At 37.1% G+C, this 21,883-nt stretch overlaps 1 protein-coding gene and 1 pseudogene across 1 annotated transcript; both read right to left on the bottom strand.

The window, feature by feature from the left end:
* Positions 1-2,295: 2,295 nt before the first annotated feature.
* Anxa1 (annexin A1) lies at positions 2,296-21,528 on the bottom strand. The gene is made up of 13 exons (XM_005063773.4): positions 21,373-21,528; positions 14,860-14,939; positions 14,650-14,758; positions 13,942-14,036; positions 13,128-13,241; positions 12,376-12,466; positions 10,911-10,990; positions 9,794-9,850; positions 8,161-8,254; positions 6,347-6,442; positions 5,431-5,489; positions 3,500-3,622; positions 2,296-2,626 (listed from the first exon to the last, which is right to left on the bottom strand). The coding sequence occupies exons 2-13, from the start codon at positions 14,923-14,925 to the stop codon at positions 2,570-2,572; spliced, it is 1,041 nt and encodes a 346-aa protein (XP_005063830.1). The 5' UTR covers positions 14,926-14,939; positions 21,373-21,528; the 3' UTR covers positions 2,296-2,569.
* Positions 10,427-10,904, bottom strand: LOC106022034 (annotated as a pseudogene).
* Positions 21,529-21,883: the final 355 nt, after the last annotated feature.

The following is a 21,883-nucleotide window of genomic DNA, read 5'->3' as shown; positions in this document are numbered from 1 at the left end:
GATATGTTTTATGCACACTTCTTTGATTGTTTCTTCAATTTTATTAGGTTTAGAAAGACTAAAATAGAGCTCAAAATTCAGACATCCAAAAGTAACATACGTAGATGTTAAACAAAACACTTTCATGGTATAATGATATTTAAAAATACAAGAGTTGAAACATTTGAAATCAATTAGCTGGTTTGTATGCTGCCAACACAAATGTTCCAATGGTCATGGTCTCCATGAAAATGCTACCACACTCATTGCTTCCAGATAGAGAAAAGAGCCTAAAATTTTATTTCCATTGCACTGCCACAAACACTCTTTTTCCAAAAGGATACTCTGGTTAATGACTCAGCATGGGGCTGTGGCTGAGTTTGTGCAGATTTCTTTTTGGGGCTTCAAATAAATGCAGTTCTATTTCTGCCTCTCACTGTGTATATGTGTTTTGATTTTTCTTTATTCAATCATATAACTTAATCAAGCTGGAATCACTGTTAATTACATAAAAGCTACATGTTTATTCCAAAGTCTATGAAGTGCATATGGAATTCTTGTCACACAAATAAGAAACTAATGACATGCTTGATAAAATAAGAAAACAAGCTGATAGGTGAGTATGGAAGGCTCCAGAGGGGGAATCCATGTTTGTTTGTATTTTGAAGACTTATTTATTATCATGTATACAGTGTTCTGCCTGCAGTCCAGAAGAGAGCACAGATTACATTATTGATGTTTGTGAGTCACCATGTGGTTATTGGGAATTGAACTTAAGGACCTTTGGAAGAACAACCAATGCACTTAACTTCTGAGCCATCTCTCCAGCATGAATTCACGTTTGTTCCAGTTGTTAAACTAATTTTAAGTCATGCAATCTCCTCTGTCTTCCTCCAGGTGGACCGCTGTATCAGTGTTCTACAATTCCAGGTTCTCTTTTCACTCATATTATTGGGTCCCCTATTGTCTTACTTAGGTTTTCTTTTGCTGTGATGAAATCTTATGACCATAGCAATTCTTATAAAGGGAAATATTTAATTGGGTGACATAGAGTGTCAGAGATTTAGTCCATTATAATTATGGTGGGTCATGGCACATCTAGGCAGACACAGGGCTGGAGAAGTAGCTGAGAGTGGAGAAGGAGCTACATCTTGATCATGTAGGGAACAAAAAGTGATCTGAGACACTGGTAGTGGCTTGAGCCCAGTTTTACAATGATACACTTCCTCCAACAAGGCTAAACCTACTCCAATAAAACTACACTCCTAAGAGTGCCACTCCCTTTGGGGGCCATTTTCTTTCAAACCACCGCATTCATCATCTATCTTTCTGGCATCTCTGGACACAGCCAACATCTTCCATTCCTTTTCTAGTACCATATTTAGTTACAGCTATGGATTCAACATCATTGGCAACAGCAGTACCTTAGCAATTGTAGCATTTTGCTACTCTTTCCTTCTCTCATATTTAATATTTCCACTTTCTTCTGTTATTGTTCATGTTCTTCCTGCTCCTATATTGTCTTCATTTGTATTCCATATTCTCAGAAAAAAAGACAGCAGACAGGTACTCATTACACTGCTATAAAAACTAGTACTATTGGATTTAACAATCTGCAGAATTAAAAGCACCGATCATATAACCCATTACATTTTACTAAATATGAAAATTGGTATCATCTTTGTCTATTAGTAGGAAATGGTGTGTGGTTTCTCATATTATAAACATATCATGCATTATCATATTAAAGGGCAATCTATTGCTTAAGAAGGTGACATCAGCCCTAGCAGTGGCACCTGTATGTCCTAATATTTACTGAGGATTTTCTAGATTCTGGATACTAATATTATAATTTACTTTTTATTTATAATCACCACTGTCCTCATAGCACACTAAAATATACATACCCCTCAAATATATATATATATGTATATATATGTATGTATGTATGTATGTATGTATATTCACAGCATGCAGAAAGACATCTCCCATCACCCTGGTTAGGTTGATTCCTAGCTTTTAGATGTTGTTGTGAATTTGCCTCCTTCTACAATGTCTTTCTCAGCATGCTTGATATTGGTATTCAGAAAGACTATTGCTTTTAGTAAGTTGATTTTGTATCCCGCTACTTTGAAGAAATTGTTGGGAGAGCTTTCTGGTATAACTTTGTGTTTTCATACCTAAAATCATCTTCAAATAGGGAAAATTGATTTCTCTTCCTCTTTGTTAAACTAAGCCGTTTGATTACACACAAAAAAGAAAGGAAGGAAGAAAGAAGAAAAGAAAATCAAACAATAAGAGCTGATAACACACCAATTGTCTTATAAAATTGTTTTATTTTAGTCTACATAAACTTATTTCTCATGAATGCTAACAAAGTAACTTGCTTATGTGGATTTATAATTTGGGAAAAACATAATAAAACAAGTATTTCTCTAACATACAGAGGTATGATATAAAACTTATTCATCATTTATATTATTCAAAGTAGGTAATTAGCTTGTCATCTGCTAAAGCAACCCTCCTCTTAAGCCTGTCTCATAGAAGGAAGAGATGTTCTCATCACAGTGCTTCAGAGCAGCAGGGACATCTAGTTCCCATCACACAGAGCCACCAAGATCTTTTCATAGTCTCCTTTGGTTTCATCCTGTTGGTTAAAAAAAGAATATCTGACATGATGCAAAATAGTGTTGAATACAAGATATTTTAAGTGTAGAAGAAGCATGATGTTTGTAGAGTCAGATAAAGGCAAGTAATACTTTACAGTGTGTGATATAGCTGTGCTCAAAAATCTAAATTAAACATTCTGCAGAGAAGAATAAACAGCTCTGAAGAATCAGAACAAAGTCTACCCTGAACTAATTTTTATTAGAACAAGTATTTATAAGTATCAAAATATTATATTATTACTTGAAGTATTATATAATCTTTATACCCCACCAAAAGAAATATATGAATCACTCAACAGAAGGAGTGAAAACTATGGGCCTGTAATTTTCTCATTTGTTCTTCATGTATTTTACTTTTCAAATAGATATAATGTATAATTATCTTTCAATAGAATCAACCCCCTTGAGTTCTTATTTTGTGCTATTTTCTGACACTCTAATAATATGACTTGAACATACATCTTAAATATTTTATATAGGGAAAATATTTAGTGACAAGCAAAACACTAGAAACTAATTTTACTACTAAATTTTCAATCCTTAAGTTTTAACTACAAAATAAATCATGATGTGTATCAGTATTTCTAAGAACTCTACAATATTCCAGGACTGTATGTACAGACACTAAAATAAACATTTCTCTTTGCTTCAAAAATACACTTAGTTCTTTGCTAGACTAGATTTAACCATGGTAATTTATTTGTGAATCGTTTACCCTAAGAATAGAAGTTAATCTTATATATGCAATGTCTGCACAGCTATAGTACATCACATCACCTCTGCTCTTGGAAAACGTTTCACAAGGGACTATATCTTTTGTGGAGGTGTCATTATTGAAAAGCACAACATACCAGGATGGCTTGGCAAAGAGAGATTCCATACTTCTTCATGTAAAATGCTTTGATTTCATTCATGTCAATTTCAGAACGGGAGACCATAATCCTGATCAATGCCTTATGGCGAGTTCCAGCTCCCTGTACAGATAGACCATGGTTTCATTACATGCAAGAAACCTCCTGCAGAAGACTGGATTTTCAAAGTAAGTCCCATCTACCCTTCCACACATGCTACATAGAGAAAAATGAACCCTATATGCTCTTCTCTTTTTCTTCTCCTCCCACCATGTGTATCTCTCTATAACAGAGAGAGAAAGTGAGAGAGGGATAGAGAGAGAGAGAGAGAACAAAAACAGTGGCAATGAAAGAAGAGACCAGAAGTTATATTAGCAGAAGGTGTAAAGGGTTTCTACAGCTTTTTAACTGGCTTTCCACTATTCAGTCTTTGCTGTATCTTAACTATTCAATAGCAGCAAAATGATTTTTTTCTGAAATCATAAATCTAACATATCTATCATAAACATCTCAGTGGTCTCCCATTTCTCTTACAAAGAACCATCTTCTAAGGACATATGATGTCCTCCATAAATCTATAGGCATTTAATGCTCAAGCTAATCGTACCCGCTGCCTTGAAATAACTACTCTTCTTTCAGTTCCAAGTGTATGCTTCTTTCCTCTCTTGAGTCAACCCTTCTTTATTCCTCCTTATCTTCTTCCTTCACACTCTCCTACTTAAACCTTACTCTTACTTGAACCTTGTATTTTCTTTTTTTTTTTTTTTCGAGATAGGGTTTCTCTGTGTTGTTTTGGAGGCTATTGGTCCAGCCCGGCCTCGAACTCACAGAGATCCGCCTGCCTCTGCCTCCCGAGTTCTGGGATTAAAGGTGTGCGCCACCACCGCCCGGCGAACCTTGTATTTTCTTATTTATTTATTATAGTTATCTCTATGTGCACTGTGAGTATGTTTATGGAATCACATGGCACGGTGTTCATGAGGAGATAGGAGAACAACTTCTAGGAGTTGGTTCTCTCCTTGAATCCTGTGGTGGCCAGGGAATGAATTCAGGTAATCAGGCTTGATGGAAAGTGCTTTAACCTGCTGAGTCATCTCTCTGGCCCAAATTTAAGGTTTTAGATTAGATCAGAAAAAGCTATATAGACCTCTGAAGTTTTGGGCACATGTTCTTTTTTCATAGCAGGTATTCATCTCTACTCATCTGAATATCACACAGAAATCAGTGGGGATAGGGACAGAGAGGGGATTAATTAATATTTAATTAGACCTATTGTGCCTGTCTTGATTGACAAGCATTGGAAGCATGTCTATTGTTTCACAGAAGCTCACCACTATTGTTTAAATTGTTAGCTCTTTTCGTCTCTCTTTCTCTTAGGGCTTTATTATTCATGTGTTACAAAGGAAAGATCACTTCATAACTACTGTCTTGTGATTTCAAAATATAATTGCTGGGGCAATGTCCATTATGCTAACTTCATTAGAGTAGAATAAAGTAAGAGAGAAATCTCAATGCTTCCCAGTACCATCTTCTCTAAATATGAGATGATGTTTTAAAAGATCACCATTGGTCTGTGACATGAAAGACAGTGTAATTAAGAAGACAAAAATATAAAGCTCCCAGTCTTGGTTGAAGTGGCTCATTAATGTAGCATACTAAAAGGAGGAGTGTACCACTCTTCATGGTGATTCAGGTTTTAAGCAAACATAAAATCACCTGTAAACTTCTTGCCAACTCACCTCATAATCACATTTACACATGCCTTTTCAAAAACACACCAAATCCAACTAGTTTATTCTAATACATTTCCCCTTAAGTTGAATAAAGCATACTTTTCTTTAAAGATACGTATAGTGATTTTTCATCACCATTAGGTTCTCTGCCCTTCTAGCTACAGATAATTTCCCCTCTGCCTATAATTAGAGCAGTACCTTCATGGCTTCATAAAGTTTCTCAGCAAAGAAAGCTGGGGTGCTGGTGGAACATTTCACTGTAAGAGACACAAATTTTACTTGAAGTATTCATCACAAAATAAATATACATATTGAATAATAGGAAATAACTTTGCAACAAGTGTTCCATCCCTCCTGCCTAATGGGGGATACTTCCTTCATTAGAAGACAGAGTCACTTTCTACAAGATAGTTATCAGTATTCTTTCCCTTGTCAATATTCAGTAGTGACTTTACCCTGAATATACGATCCTTTCTGTGGGTGTAGGGAAACCAGTGTAAAATGTCAAGTACACAAATACCTGATCATGTTGCATTTGAACACTTGTCAAGGAAGCACAACAGCAGACTGAATATAAATCAGCTGCCCAAAACAAATACTTGCCTATATCTGTAGGGTTCTGTCTTTATCTTGCTGCTCTAAGAGAGATCTGTGGACAGCAGAACTGATACCCATCAGAGCTTCTTAGGAATTCAAAGCCCTGGCCTGCAGAAACAGACTATGTCCCAGGAAGACATGTAACACGTTCAGAACCACTAGATTAGATCATGCAGGACTTGCTCAAGACTGAACAAGAGGTTATACCAAGACTTGAATGTGCTGCTGTTGATAAGCACCCACAGTGGCCCAGGGGTGTGTGGCCTGCTTGGTGCATTGCTTTATAAACAGGTGCTCAAAAATATGTTCCCCATCTCTGTATCCTGAAGAACATCTGTTGCATTAAAAAGGCATCCCTATTTCTTCATCAGTCTTACATATTTCTCAGTATGAACATAGATGCATAGATGTATCATATACACAGGGGTTTTATCTTATATTATTTTTTGCATAGGCAGCAGTGAAATGCAAATGTATGGGTTCAGCTCAGAGCCGTGTCTGTGCAACTTCTACATACCAATGGCAGTGAGGCACTTCTCAATGTCTCCCTTCATTTCCAGATCCAGAACTTTGTTCATGTCATGGTCACTGTACTTTCTGTAATTCTGAAACACTGAATAGGAAATTGAAGTTAAGATTTGTACAAAATAGCCTGACTTCTAGTAAACAACAACAAAATCAGGGTATTGTAATACAGGCTAACCTGGCCCCATCTCTCAATCACCTGTGCATGGTCGGTGGTTTTTTTGTTTGTTTGTTTTGTTTTCTTTTTTTTTGGTTTTTTTGGTTTCACGAGACAGGGTTTCTCTGTATTGTTTTGGAGGCTGTGGTCCAGCCTGGCCTCGAACTCACAGAGATCTGCCTGCCTCTGCCTCCTGAGTGCTGGGATTAAAGGCATGCGCCACCACCGCCTGGCCCTTGTACACCAACTGTTTAAAAGAAAAGCTCTACCAAGCAGGGTTGGCACACGCCTTTAAGCCCAGCACTTGGGAGGCAGAGGCAGGTGGATCTGTATGAGCTCAAGGCCAACCTGGTTTACTGAGCAAGTTCCAGGACAGCCTCCAAAGTTACAGAGAAACCCCATCTCAAAAAACCATAAGAAAAAGAAAAAAAGAAAAGGAAGGCTCCACCCACTTCTGACACACACACACACACACACACACACACACACACACACACACACTCCTGTTTCTCTGAAGGGCACACAGGACCTTACTTGTCTGCCCTACCCATTCTCTTGTCCTATCTCTGTGTCTCTTTACCTCTTTTTCTTTCCTTCCCTTATTTTCTTACCTCTCCCTCAATAAAACTTTCTTTTTTTTGGTTTTTCGAGACAGGGTTTCTCTGTGGCTTTGGAGGTTGTCCTGGAACTCACTCTGTAGACCAGGCTGGCCTCGAACTCACAGAGATCTGCCTGCCTCTGCCTCCTGAGTGCTGGGATTAAAGGCGTGCGCCACCAACGCCCGGCTTCAATAAAACTCTCAATGTGAATCACATTTACAGGTCTCTGTTTCCCCATCTCTCCACCTTCCATCAGAGGTTCAGGACTGCTATCCTCGAGGTTCCAGTGCAGAATTTGACCTGCCACCCGCAGTCCCAGTCCGTCGAGCTTTATTCCTAATGTAGGGTAACTGACTCAAGCAGCTCCTTGGGTACACTGAACTTCATTAACATTTTAAGTGCTATTTGCATGACTCTGCATAATATGCCTATTCTATCTTCATATTGAAATTGCCAATCATTATCAGAAATGCCAGGTAATTAACAACTTTACTACTTTCTGCGGCAGTATTATTAGTTCTTTCCATTCTAATCCCAGTGCACCAAGTTCACTTTGTGTAGTAAGCAACTTGGTATATTGGTGTGCAGTAATGAACTTTGTGTTATCCTTACATTCTACCTTCCCAAAGATTCAGATCCTAAGTCTCAGTTCTGAATCTTTGGAAATCAGGAATTTTCTTTTGTTCTTTGTTAATTCTGCACCATCTACATATTCTTTCCTTCATTTAGACTCTAGACATATTTTCATTTCATTTTTTCCTCATTTTTATGTTTTATTTGTGTTTCTTGTTATAACTACTCCAAAACTTTGAAAGAATAGGAATAGTGAAAATAAGTAATGTTGCCCACACCAAAGCCTCAAAGTGTGTTCTCAGTGATGTGAACTGTGGCAGTCTAAAGCTTACAGATGGGCATACAACAGTAAGTGGTCAGCATTATTGCATCCATATGATGTGGAAAAAACCTTTCTTTTCCTTCCTCGTACTTATCCTCCATAATGAACATATGACATTCCATAAACACATTCCAGAAAAACTAGCTTCTTGTTACCTCTGCGAAGATGATACTTGCTTCTAGTAGTCAGAATTGTAATGAACACATTTGCATCTGTGCCCTTTCTTCGCTCTCCAGCTTCATACAAAGCCTATGAAGAAATGAATAAGTAAACAAGTGACCATGTGCTGAAATGACAAACACACAAAAACATTATATGTAACAAAGGTTATATAAATAATTATGCTGTACTTAGTAGGCATCACTGGGGTTGGCCCTTCTTGAAAGTGGCTCAAATTGCTTTGTAAACATGATAAACAGAAGGCATGGGATATTTGTTTGCTGAGTCAATTGCTTTAAAATTATTCTGTATATAAAGACAACTCAACGGACTCATTAAAACAGATTTCCTTTTGGTACGTTTTACTGCTCAAAGAAATTATTAGCAAATAATACCAATAATTAGTTTTGTTTTGTTTTTTGAGACAGGGTTTCTCTTTGTAGACCAGGCTGGCCTTGAACTCACAGAGTTCCGCCTGCCTCTGCCTTCAGAGTGCTGGGACTAAAGGTGTGTGCCACCACTGTCCAGTTATTAAATAAAAAATTAATCACTGCCTAGGTCTTATATTTTCCCCCACTATGCACACATTTATTTGCTACTGAAGGATATGCCATTTTGATGCTATGATTTTTGTACAAAAATTTCAACTCTGAAATTTGAAAAATACATAATCTTAGGAAATAATTTAAATGCAATTATACCTCCATTGTGAATGAAAATAGTATTTCCTGCCTTTTTGTTACAAGCATTTTCTACTAACTCTAAAACATCTGTTTGTTTGTTTTTGCAGACAGGGTTTCTCTGGTAGCATTGGCTGTCCTACAACTTGCTCTGTAGACCAGGCTGATCTTGAACTCAAAGTATTCACCTACCTCTGCCTCCCAAGTGCTAGGATTAAAGGCGCTCCACCACCACCACCCACCTTAAAATATTAATTTCTTTGATAATCCTGAGCCATACTAATAACGTAGTCTCTGTAAATATACATCAAAGATACCTAGTAGTCTGGAAATGGAAAGCATATTCACAAAATAATACAATTTTATTGTAGGCAATTATGCATAATTATTGCTTTTTTATATGTGTGCACAATTTCTATTAAAACATAATGTTCAATGTGTTTCTTGATTTCACTTTACTCAGCAAAATTTTCCTTTCCCAGCTGGGAAATGTCTCTAGTCCCAGAAATTGAGATACTGAGGACAGAGGATCTCAAATTGTAGCAACTTATACTTTCTTTTCCCAGCTGGGAAATGTCTCTAGTCCCAGAAATTGAGATACTGAGGACAGAGGATCTCAAATTGTAGCAACTTATACTACCAAGGGGTTGGGCTTACATATAGCTATGTTCTTATTAAATCAAAAGTTGGAGTGTTTTCCACTCAACAGTTTTTGGGAAAGGCAGACAGATTCCCATTGTTCTTTCAGTCATCTCTGGCTTTCTAAGCAATACGATAAACTGGAAGCATAAAGACTGTATTTTCCATTCCTCAGCCATAGGAATCTGTGTCTAATGAGATGAATGTTAAGAAACAATTGGCTTCTCGTAGGACCTGATATCTACTTCCACACAGAGGGAGCAAGAAGGTAGGGAGACTTGCTTCATTGATAATGTCTCCTTTTGCTTACCCTGGCATCTGTGTCAGCCAAATCTTGATTCACATTCAAATCCTCACAACGGTCACCCTGAAAAATATCCAACTTATTGTAAGATTTTTCTGTAGGATGTAATCACAAGATATACTTAATTGTCTTAAAATCAGATATAACTTTTGAGGAAAAACAGTATCTATAATTTGCAGCAATGTTGCTCAGAGGAACAGAAGCAGCTTTGCATGATTTAGTTATGCTTCCTAAAACACCTGAACCCATGGATGCAGATTATGCATTGATGATGACCAGAGATGGCAGCATGGGGGAAAAAGGATTGGAGGACACTGATAGAAGCACACAGTCTCTAATAGTCAAGAGAAGTACATTGTGGTATAACAACATAGCAAGGTGTACATAATCAAAACATAGTAGGTATTTTTAAATGATCAGAAGGTCTCACAGTAAAAGTGGGAGGAATTGAGATTATGAAGTTTTTATATTGCTAACTTTACATGATATATATATATATATATAATTCCCTCAAATACATACGAGTATTATTCATCAATGAAGCAATATTAATTTTATTTTTTATTTTTTTATTTTTTCTCGATAACTTTAGTTTATTCCCTCCCAAAAGACCAACCAAAATTGAATGAAGTGAGTTTCTTTTATTGTGATTTTATTGTCTTCATAACAAGATCAGCTTAGAACTGGATCACTTGGCCCTTTCTCTTCTTATCCCCTCCCTGTTCAAAATGCTTGCATCTCTTAATAGCCAGCATCCTCTTAGATCTGCAGTTGGGCTCAATACACTCAAGCCTCAGCACAAACTTCTTTGTAGTTTTAGCCTTTTATTCAGAAAATAGGCTTAGTCTACCCACCATAGCCACTCTGTTTCCTGTCATAGCACCGCTTTCCCTAGGCACACAAAGAGTCCTTGCCCTCCTCATACTGTGTCACTTTATGGGGCTGGTGCTTGCCACATTTTTTGCAGATAGTCCGGCGGGTCTTAGGACCGTTCACCATTTTGGCGGGAGTGATACCGGCACAGCACAATATTAATTTTAAAAGAAAGAGATTCTCATTCCTAGAAAATGCTCACAAATCTATGGTTTTATTATTTATAATAGCAAAAACATTTAACTCATACCTTGGCAAGAGAAAGCAAGGCCTTCCGGAAGTCTCCAGAAGTATCCGAAGTGATGTCTTTGGCCAGATCTCTCTTTAGCTCTGCAAAATGAGAAAATAATTTTTTGAGTCAACTATTGAAAAATAACGGTGTCTGTATTAGTTTATAGCTTACAAGGTTGAATGGCTCATGTAACTTATCTCAAAACATTTTTGTGAAAATGGAGAAACTAAAGCAATGAAATGTTAGGCTATAACATACTTCCTATAGATCAATGGGAAAAGCTGAATAATACTGTATATGAAAACTTAGTCATGAATATTTGCTAGCAAGAATGAATTGTTTGAACTTACTTTACCAAATCATTTTGAAATATAATATATGAAAATTTAATCACTAGAATGAATAGAACAGTATTTACAAGGTGAAAAAGCAGTACTTGCTTGAACACTGGCAATTTATTTACCTTAAAATTATAAATATTCAATATATAATATGTTCAATGGCATGTGAGTTACATTTATTTAAAACTCATGTTTATAGACATCAATTTGGATATAAAATATGGTGCTTTAGCAAGAAAAATAACTGAATTTATAAATAAAGCTAAAACAGTACCTTAAGCTATTTCTGGACCAAATCATCAGGATTGTAGAAAAATGTAGATGTATACCTTTGTAAACCACATTTTATCAAACACATTAGTAATTATGACTCTTGAATTATTATTTCTAAGAAATGGATCTAAGACACTGGAGGAAGAATTACAGAAAATGTAGTCATATTTTGACTCGTGTGCTTAAGTGAGAACAATGTGCAATGTTGTTCCCTGAGCACGTGGTAAGAGGGTCAGACACAAAGATGCTGCATGAGGTCATATACTAGTTTAACAAAACAAAAAATCCAGCAGCTCAGAGGAAATAGAAAATCACCAGAGATGTGCAACTGTTCCCCGACAGTAAGGACTGAGTTATTTGACTGAAGGCCTCACTGTACAATACTCATAGTCTTTCATGCCAAGTATCTAAGTACAGAGAAAAAGAAGAACGGAATCATTTATACTCTCAATGGTAAAGCTAAGGTTCCCAACAAGAGATCGGAAAAATAAACTGAAAGTGTTCTGATCAGAAATATTATTATTATTTAGTCTCTTCAAAATAAAAGGCACAGGGTAGTCTAGAACAATAGAAATGTTTTTAGAAAGTTATTTAAATCCAATGTTATGAATTCAATTCTCTTTATAAGAAATTTGTGCTCATTAGCTCCAGAAGATATTTTCTATTTAGGTGCAAGCTGCAGGTGGCTGGTGCATGTGTTTTCACACTGGCATCTTACCCTGTATTCCAGAGATATGGACTAATCAGAAAGGGAAAGTTTTAAAATGTAGGCTTTCTAAGTCACACACAGTTACCCCACATATCTGATGTTCAGAAGGTATTTCTATCTGCTTTCTTGTCCAATTAAGGACTCAGAGGCTGGCCCTGACCTTCTTTGTAGACTCTGTTGATTTCTCTGATTTCTCTGTTATTTCTCGATGCCAAAATCTCAATGAGAGTGTCTTCATCTGTTCCAAGCCCCTGAATTTAAAGAAAAGAAAATACATTTAATCTTTTTCATTTAAGATAATCAACTTGTTTTGTCCATACAAACAAAGTGGTTGTTGCAATTCATCATTGAGTTAATTTTGTCCATATTAATATGTATATATATGTATATATTGTTCTAAAACAAAGTGATTTATGTAGTATTTGGGGCGAAGATTAAAAATGTAGATATTAGACTTATTCATTTAATGTGTATGAAGAACATTGGTTCTAATATCTAATTTTTCATGTATCCATCAATTGATTCATAAAATTAAGAACTTGTTCATTCAGTGAATTTGGAATGATTGACAGTCCTTTATTAGACAATGAAGACTCAGCTGCAGTAACACACAGATTTGTCCTCCACATTTTTCTGAGGAAAGGAGTTTTTCTTAAAAAGAGTCATTAGGGGACTGGTAAGAAGACTCAGCAATTTAAAGCACTTGTTCATGCAGAAAACCCAGATTCCGTTCCTATTGTCCATGCTCTCAAACATCCATAATTTCAATGTTAGAGGGTCAAATAGCCTCTTCTGACCTCTGAAACTACCAGGCACAGAGGGGGCATGCACACATGCATTCAAGCAAAACACTCATACAAATAAGCCAAATCTTAAAAACTATTGTTGGGACTGCGATCAAGAAGCATTTACCTTCATGGCAGCACGGAGTTCATCTGCATCAAACTGGGCTGGAGTTTTTAGCAAAGCCAAAACAACCTCCTCCAGGTGGCCTGTAAGAGCTTTTTTCAGTGTTTCATCCAGGGGCTAGAAAAACAAAAGGATTAGAGTAATTTACTAACAGTCATGCACTTAGTGACACTTCTCACTTCAGTCATCCTTTGTATCTCTTTCCTTCCATGGAAAGCAAGATGGATATTTAGGATGCTGCCTCAGTCTTTTAATCTAGAGGGATTAGATAAAATTTATTGCATCCAATACAAACTTCCTAAAAGATTGCGTTCTCGGTGTTTCTACAGGAAAGAAATCACAAAGTTCAAAACACAAAGCTTTTCATTGCTCTAATAAACACTACAATTAAAAACTTTCTTATTGCACCCAGTTAAAAATAAGCTGTGCATACTTGATATGAGAAATATAAAGTGTAAAATATTTAATGTCTTAATAAAGCAGCTCTTTTTTAGTTTAACAAAAAATGCACTTCAATCAGAACAAATTCTTTGTTCCTCCATAGTAATTTTGATGCTTATTTTGCTTAAATTGATGCCTTGCCTCCAACACAAAACATCACCTCTGGAAAACTTTACAGTAAGATGGCCAGTGTGTGAGCTGAGTAAATTTGCTAAAAGTGACTCTATTGCAACAAAGGAAACAAATACTGTGATTCTTGTCTTGGGGATAATGGGTTACTAGCATTGAAAACAGAAAGAGCTGGGAATGTGCTTCAGAGTCACACTGGAACATACGTCTGAGCAAACACAACATGTGAACTCATCATTTTCCCCACCTTTCCAGTCTCCTGCAAATATGCTGCCTTGATCTGCTGGCGCTGAGCATTGGTTCGTTTGGTAAGAATGTCAATGATGGTTGCTTCATCCACACCTGTAAATAAAGGATCTGAGACTTTAACAACCATTTCCTTAGTCACCAACAATTGCCATAAAACCATTCATTATCAAGGTTGTGGTTAAGGCGCATCAAAACGAAGTTAAGAATTACATTAGCCTAGAAAGTAAATGTCACCTCCCTTAATAAACTGAAAAATGTAAAGTGGCATTGCATTAATTTGAATGGAAAATGAAGAACCAACTAATATTTTCTGGACACCAGTACTCCAGATGCGTGTTTAAACCCTAAATGTGATCATAGGTACTGGTTTAAGCACTGATTTCTATTAGATAAGGCTGGGAAGGACATCTACTAGAATAGCAGGGATATCATCACTGACCAAAATTTCCCAAGTACTGACAGGAAGAACACCTTCCTCTTTTGGAGGCAGAGACTGACTACATAGTACATGTAGGCCTCAAATGGCAATCCTCCTGCCACAGACTTTCTAGTACTGATATTAAAGGTACAAGCCATTACAACTGACTAAAACTTTTTAATGTCCCCAAAGAAAGACTTTGTATCATTTAGATTTATTTCCCAATAACCATTCAAGAAGTTTCTACGAAATGTTAAAGAGGAGACTCTTCCATGGATTCACACTCACCTTTAACCATGATAGCTTTGTGCAAGGCAGCAACATCTGAGGATGGATTGAAAGATGGGTAGGGACTCACTGCTGACCCAGGACCACCTTTGGATGATTTTACAGCTTGCTATGTATATAAGAGACATAAATTAACCCCCATTCATTCTTTCATTCATTTTGGTATCTGTTTTAACATGGTAACTACTTCATAATACTTTGAATACTTACAACATATTCTTGTTCTTGATTTTCAATAAAAAAGGCCTGCTTGAGGAATTCTGATACCATTGCCATTTTTAAAGAAGTATCTGGAAAGAAAATGGGTAGAAGCTGTAATACAACAAATTTAACACCACAAATACTACCCCATACACTGGAGACACTGCAATGCCCAGTGAAGTATTTCTTATTTACTATGATTATTCTTTGGAGCATAATAATGTATAGCATGTATATACTTTTTAAAGACTGCAAGTACTATTAAAAAGACAATTACGGATTTACTGCCCAAGGCTCAATAGATTACCTAGGCCTCCTCACTGACACCCACATTCAGGGGGTCTTGATTAGTCCCATGCTGCATTCCCAGGCTGATGCCTGGGATTCAAGAGTTAACCTTTGTCAGGTCAGCTGTTTCTGGGGGTTAAACCAGCTCAGTACTCATCCCGAGTATACACATGGACTTTGGACTCCCATCCAACAATGTGAGATGCACTCTCACCCTGAACTCTTGGGGGAGGGTCTAGGCCCTGTCCTGTATGAAATGACAGACTATGGACACTCCCATGGAGGGCTCACCTTCCCTGGGTAAATGAGGGGATAATGGGGGGGGGTTGTGGAGAGGGCATGGGAGGAGGGGAGGGAATGGGAGAGGGACCTGGAACTGACTTGTGAAGCAACCTTGTTTCTTATCTAAATTTAAACTGAAAAATAAATTTTAAAAAAGAATATTTACAGAAAAAAAGATAATTACGGCCTTTACTCAGAAATAGGATTGTTTTCTTGGTCTTTACAGCCCTATCTTGTAGGGTCAAGGGATTACAGCATGGAAGCACAGGATCTGAGGAGAAGAGAGGGGTATCCTGTCTCTGATTTAAATGTACAGACCACCTAGCAGATGCTGAACATGGAGGGTGCAAAAGCTTTGATATGGAGCCTTTGCCTTGCGGGATCTAGACATGGTTTGTGCTCTCCTACTGAAAGAATACAGGCTATGGAAACTTCTGAAGAAAGTGTTGGTTCAAGTGAGGCTTTCCTGCAATGAGTTTAAAAAAATCTGGCAGAATGCTTCAGAGGGGAAAACAAATAAACAGAGAAAGACCCATCATGTTTGAGTACCAGAGTAAAATTCGATAGGTAGAGAAATGTTGATAGAAGTTGCAACAAGGAATTTAAAGGTAAGTCCACAGCTAAGAGTAACCTCATTAGGTTTGTAATTGGAAAGCAGTGTGATAACATTTGTATTTTAGATGGAGCATTATTTATGTATCATGGGGAAGCATGGTTAAGGGCACAGAGAAAAGCTCGAGACCAGTTAGTAGTCATCCCAGCACCTGTGTGGGATTAATCAGGGCCTGTACTAAAAGCAAGTCTAGAGAAAATGTGTTTACTTTGTAAGGTAAAATAATCTGGAACCATCAACTAGACTGGATCAACTCAAAACGTTCTCATTAATGTAACTCCTCCTGCCATGGTTGGTGTAAAATTATTTAAGTAAATTACTATCTTCACATTCTTCACTTTAAACTGTTTAAATACCATTGCTGTATGCTCCACACACAAATAGAATGTATTTTATACATCATTTTGACTGTTCTACCAAGAAGTACTTGGGTGATGCCTCAATATGCATAACTTTTTGGCAACTCTCTTAACAGATGCCTCTTAAGTTGCCTGCACAGCTTGCAGTCTGGTAATGTTTGAATATAATGGTATAAATCTTTTTAAAATTTGAAGTATGTTAACAATAATCTGTTTTCTCCACATACATGAAATGTCATCAGTGAGTCCTTTTGTCTGAGTGCACATTTTTAGGAGCCAGAGTCCAGTGTCAACACTGATCTATCTCTGATACCCTTTGGAGATTTGTTTTGAGGGAGGCTGGAAAGATAATCTCTGGGAGTTCACTTCATGGAATTTAGCCATAAGATTTACAAAGAGTAAAACTCACAAACCGATCCCTTTCTAGCATGTCCCGACAAAGTATTTCAGTCTGAATCTGCTAGAAGAATGATTACGTTCCAAGTAACGAGATTAAGTGCCAGAGGGGAGGAAATACTCAAAGGAGCTGATTCAATTACTTTTCCATCATTTGTATGAAGAGCAATCACCAATGTACTATATTCTCTCCCATAACCAACACATTCAAAGCTGTTCCCTCAGGTAAAGTCATAATATGCAATCATGCATGACATTGCACTTCCCACTATAGCTGTATATGGTGCAATTTCTATTGCCACACAGTATTTCACATTTTGACTGCCAAGTTGGCACACCTACAGCTTCACAGCCGTTTTGGCAATTTCAGCATTCAGCGTTGCTATCTTGACCACTGCACTCAAGTCCCTTGTAAAAGGGAGTCCTCAAAGTGAGTGATCTGGTCATTTGCTCAAAAAAATTCAGTAATTTTGTTGTTTTCAGTTAAGTAGAGAAAAAAAATCTTCAGACCTGAGGGTAGCATGCTATCAGAAGTGAGTATGACAACTTGATACTGATCTTAGGAATTTTATAAAAGTGCTGCACTTTCACAGTGTTCATGCTATTAAAAAGAACTGTATAGTGTACAACTTTCTATTTGAAAACTGAGAAAGCTTAATGAAATAATTGAGTATGTTAATTGTATTGTGCAACAGAACAAGAAACAGTAAGTTGAGTAATTTGCATGAAAAGAGTGTCCCTAAGAAGACAACTCTGAATTTAGGCCTTCTAAGCATCTACAGTTTAGCCCAATGTGTATGACAGCCCAGAAGGATGGTCCAGAATAGCAAAGCAATAGGTTTCATGAGTGTCAACAGCAGAAAATTGATTCTGAAGTCAGCTCAAAGCTCTTAGTAAAGTTTAAAGATGCAAGGACTATAAATGGATGCATACTGTTCCACAGGAAATTCATTTTATCACAGCCTGCTAAGTGCCAAAGACAATAATATTCATTAAGTGGAGGATTTACATATAAAGTACCTCTCAAATACCACAGGAAGAGCATCAGGCAGATTCACATATGATCTACTTTGCCTGCTCAGCGCTTAGATTCTTCATGGACACAAACTTAATTAACAGGTTCAAAAAGATTTTGTTTCTTCCATATTTTGTTTGTTTGTTTTTCAAGACAGGGTTTCTCTGTATCGTTTTGGAAGCTGTCCTGGAACTCGCTCCATAGACCAGGCTGGCCTCGAACTCACAGAGATCTGCTTGCCTCTGCCTCCCAAGTGCTGGGATTAAAGGTGTGCACCACTAACACCCGGCTTCTTCCATATTATTTTGTTTTACTATAATGTTGTTTCATCTCAACACATATTTCAATTAGTTAGCAATGACTTCTCAACCCAAGTTAATCTTCCCAATTAAAATGAGCTCATTTGAAGATAATCCCCTTGAAAATTGACACTATTTCATATTTCTTTTTTCTACTTGACAATCTCTTTTGTGAATATGCACCACCTATTAATTTCTACTTATATATAGATTAAGTGGGAAACTTCTAAGGATTAGCTTTTTGGTATATTTATATGTATGTAGTCATCTTTTTCTATAGTTCTGAGTGTCATGGAATGTGACTTCCAGAATCTGAGTAGAAAGTGGCTGAGTTTCCTGGTTTGCCAACTCTTCCTGGTTTCACCACTGTTTCTGTATTAATTGCAAAGTACAAAATGAAGAAAAACTTTTTGAGTAACTTACTTATGAACACAAGACAGTATCCCTAGAGAAGACAGGAATGTGGCTTAAGTCCTGGTTACATGTTAGAACTACCAGTTTCACAATGAAATTAGCAATCACCAGTCATTTCTTGACAAAATAACTTGACCATCCTAATTGTTTTTGTACATCCTGTCCTTTTCAGATAGACATCCTGGTAGTGGTTTCAGTAGTCATAATAAAAAATATATGCTTTCTCACTGGAAAATACTATGTATTACTTTACAATAGTGAGCAAAGAGATGAGAATAAGATAAATATTATTTTAATACACTTGAGAATCAGTTTCATTAGTAGAGTATCCATGGAGAATCAGTACGTTTCATTGCAGCCTGAGGGTATTTATTTTTGCATGCTTTTGTCTTATGCACAGTTATTTTTGAATACATGTTTTATAAATCCCACAACTACCCACGAGGAGAAAATAATTAGACAATTCAAAGGCCACATGAGAAGATAATTAGACTATCACAATGACATCACCTTAAGTCATTTAACAAAAGGTAGGTCCTGGATATTTTGCCTCAGGCTTCTGAACAGGGAGTTTCTGTTGCCTGGAATTCTCTGACCTCATCCACACTGCTGTCTTTGTCTGACTCACTGCTATTTGATGATGACTAAGCATTGAGGATTCATTGCATCCCATGCTACCTTCACTGGTACTTAGCATTGCACTAAGGGATCTTCTAAAAGCATCATGTTTCTATTCATCCAATAACCTCATGTCCTTGTGTATTATCTCTTCATGCTGGCATATATACTTCCAGCAGACTTCCCCGAAGAAAGAGCCCATTCATTGTCCATCTCCAATACCTCATGAAGTACGTGGAAGACTGTATATTCATAAGGATTATGAATTATTAGTAAATAAACAAATAAGCATTATTGGATAAACAACAGCACAATTGGGAAACAGCTACACAAATTTAAGCAGCAAATCTGGCCCATAACAATAGCATTTTAAATAGAAGAATCATGGTATCATGGCCTTATTTTAAGTTTCTTTAACTAAAATTGAGACTTCACAAAAACATGAAACTACATTTATAAAATAGGAATATTAAAATAAAGTTTCTAACATATATTGTAGTTCTAAAGCACATAGTTTACATTTCACCTTGAATACAAATAGGAGAGAATTAGCCTAAAGGAAGGGGATATTAAGTAGACTGAATATTTGATCTTTCTAATAAATAAGTAAGTTTGAAGGAAAAAGATGTATTTGACTGTTAGAATTGCTCTTGGTTTATCACTAAGGATAAGTAAATTCTTTTGTTTCATTCTGACTTTAAATATGCAAGGAATGAATATTTCTTGAGGGAACTAAGACAGTCAGTCTGTCCAGCTATTTTCATGCTCAGAAATCAACTTTGCAGATGTTTCTGATATATTAGCACTCAGAAGGCAGAGGCAGGGGAGTCTCTGTGAGTTCAAGGCCAGCCTGGTCTACAGAGCTGCTTCCAGAACTGCCAGGGCTACACAAAGAAACCCTGTGGGGGTGGGAGGAGTAAGGAAAGGAGGAAGGGAAGGAGGGAGAGAGGGAGGAAGGGAATAAGGGATGGAGGGAGGGAAGGAGAGAAAGAATTTAATAAGCATATAAATTAAGCTGATTCCTTAAGAGTGTTGTAATAGTCTTGTCAGCATCAATCTCCTATCAGGTATTTAAGGGGTGTGGGTATATTTCTGGGCCTCTGGTAACCAAGTAACTTCTGCAGAAGAGGCCACTTCTAAATCAGGAAACCAACATTTTGCCACATATGAATCAACTGAAACAGGCCTTATCTGCAGCTAGCAAAACACATTCCTCATTCAGTATTAGGGGGCATTGATTTCTCAGGATTTACAGAACTGTAGGCATCTATAGCAAGAAGAACCATCAAATTCTCTCTCTCTCTCTCTCTCTCTCTCTCTCTCTCTCTCTCTCTCTCTCTCTCTCTCTCTCTCTCTCTTTCTCTCAAGTGTTTCCAAGTTTGGGCAACTTTGCATCTGCATTTTGTTTTCCTAGGGAGTTTATGTCCTTCATTTAAGATGCCGCTCAGCAGGAGAGTTTCTGTGGGCAGGCAGTGGAATTATTTATCTGACATCACCCAGGAAAAATCTGCTTTCCCCTTAGGTTTACAAATGAGCACCAGAAAAGCCTGTCTATGACACACACACAGAGACAGAGAGATTATAGGGAGGGAATGTGGCCACTCCCTGTTTAAATGAAACGAGTAATAAGCGGACCATCTTAAACTATGAGTAAACATAACATTCATTCAAAACGTTAATTAAAAAAAGGTCATGGAGACTACTCTGAAGCTGGTATTCATTTAGTTTTATTAAAGAAAAGTATTTTAGCTATAAAGTGTTCCATTTTGGGAAAATTCTTCACAGTTTGCGGCTTGTGGTTTCTCTGGGCCCCACCTGCATCCTGCCTCCTGCTCCAGTACTGTACTCCCACAAAACACAAAGCTTTGGAGACATTTTCCAAAGAGAAGGAAAGAAACGCCTCATTCTAATAGTGCTGGAGAAGGAATGCAATTTTCTTTTTTCCATTGGTAACTCAATAATAGGGCAAAAAAGTAAACTTGGCAGAGTTTCAAAACTGTACTTCTTAGATAAGAAAGGCAAAACTTTATAACTTTTGATGTCTAAAAGATAAAAACACAATGTAATTTTTCAGCAAGATTCATTAAATTATGTTAAATGCAACTAGCCATAACAACAGAGAGTTCAGCTGTCACAACACCTCTCCATGAAGTCCCAGAAAAAACATGCAAGGAATTCGTACAGGCTTTTGTAGTTTCTAAAACAAGCAGAACTGTGTAAAACAAAACTTAGCCTTACCTTTTTATTTTCTTGTCTTCCCAGGAACTGAAGAGAGGCTCTGTTCAGACGGTTTCAGTCTGGAAATGGAGGGCTGGACTTCTGATTTTATAGGATATGAACAGAGGCCACACCTAGCAACCAGAAGTTAGTAACTGGCTGTCTTTTGTTTGAAGAACTGGCTCAGCCCTGGTCAAAACCACTGAGAAATGAGTCTTGCAAAACTACACCCGGAACCAACTCAGTTACAGAACAGAAAAGGAAAGATGGATTTTCTCCCTCCTCTTACTTCAGTGGTAGAATGCACTGAACTTCAGCTATGTTAAGCTCCTTGCCCTGTTCTAAGGAACTTACTGGAATTTCTTTCAAACTAAGCACATTATAGAATAAAAAGCATATTAATTACAGAACTAAAAGATACAAGAAAAGAGAAGGCTTGAGATTAATTTCAACCATAACACTTAGTGTTATGTGACATGGGGTACTTTATTTCTCTGTGCTTGTCACCATGTTTGTATATAGAATGTATATC

The sequence above is a fragment of the Mesocricetus auratus genome, unplaced genomic scaffold, assembly GCF_017639785.1.
Source record: "Mesocricetus auratus isolate SY011 unplaced genomic scaffold, BCM_Maur_2.0 Super-Scaffold_4256, whole genome shotgun sequence".
In the NCBI taxonomy this organism is placed as follows: Eukaryota; Metazoa; Chordata; class Mammalia; order Rodentia; family Cricetidae; genus Mesocricetus; species Mesocricetus auratus.
The sequence above is the reverse complement of the archived record's forward strand: the minus strand, read 5'-3'. Positions and strand labels throughout refer to the sequence as shown.

Excerpts from the sequence above, each read along its gene's own strand:
- Anxa1 (XM_005063773.4), bottom strand. The coding sequence starts at position 14,925 with ATGGCAATGGTATCAGAATTCCTCAAGCAGGCCTTTTTTATTGAAAAT. Across the intron at positions 14,037-14,649 it reads CAAAGCTATCATGGTTAAAG|GTGTGGATGAAGCAACCATC; the intron begins GTGAGTGTGAAT and ends CTTTATTTACAG. Across the intron at positions 2,627-3,499 it reads CTCTTTGCCAAGCCATCCTG|GATGAAACCAAAGGAGACTA; the intron begins GTATGTTGTGCT and ends TTTAACCAACAG.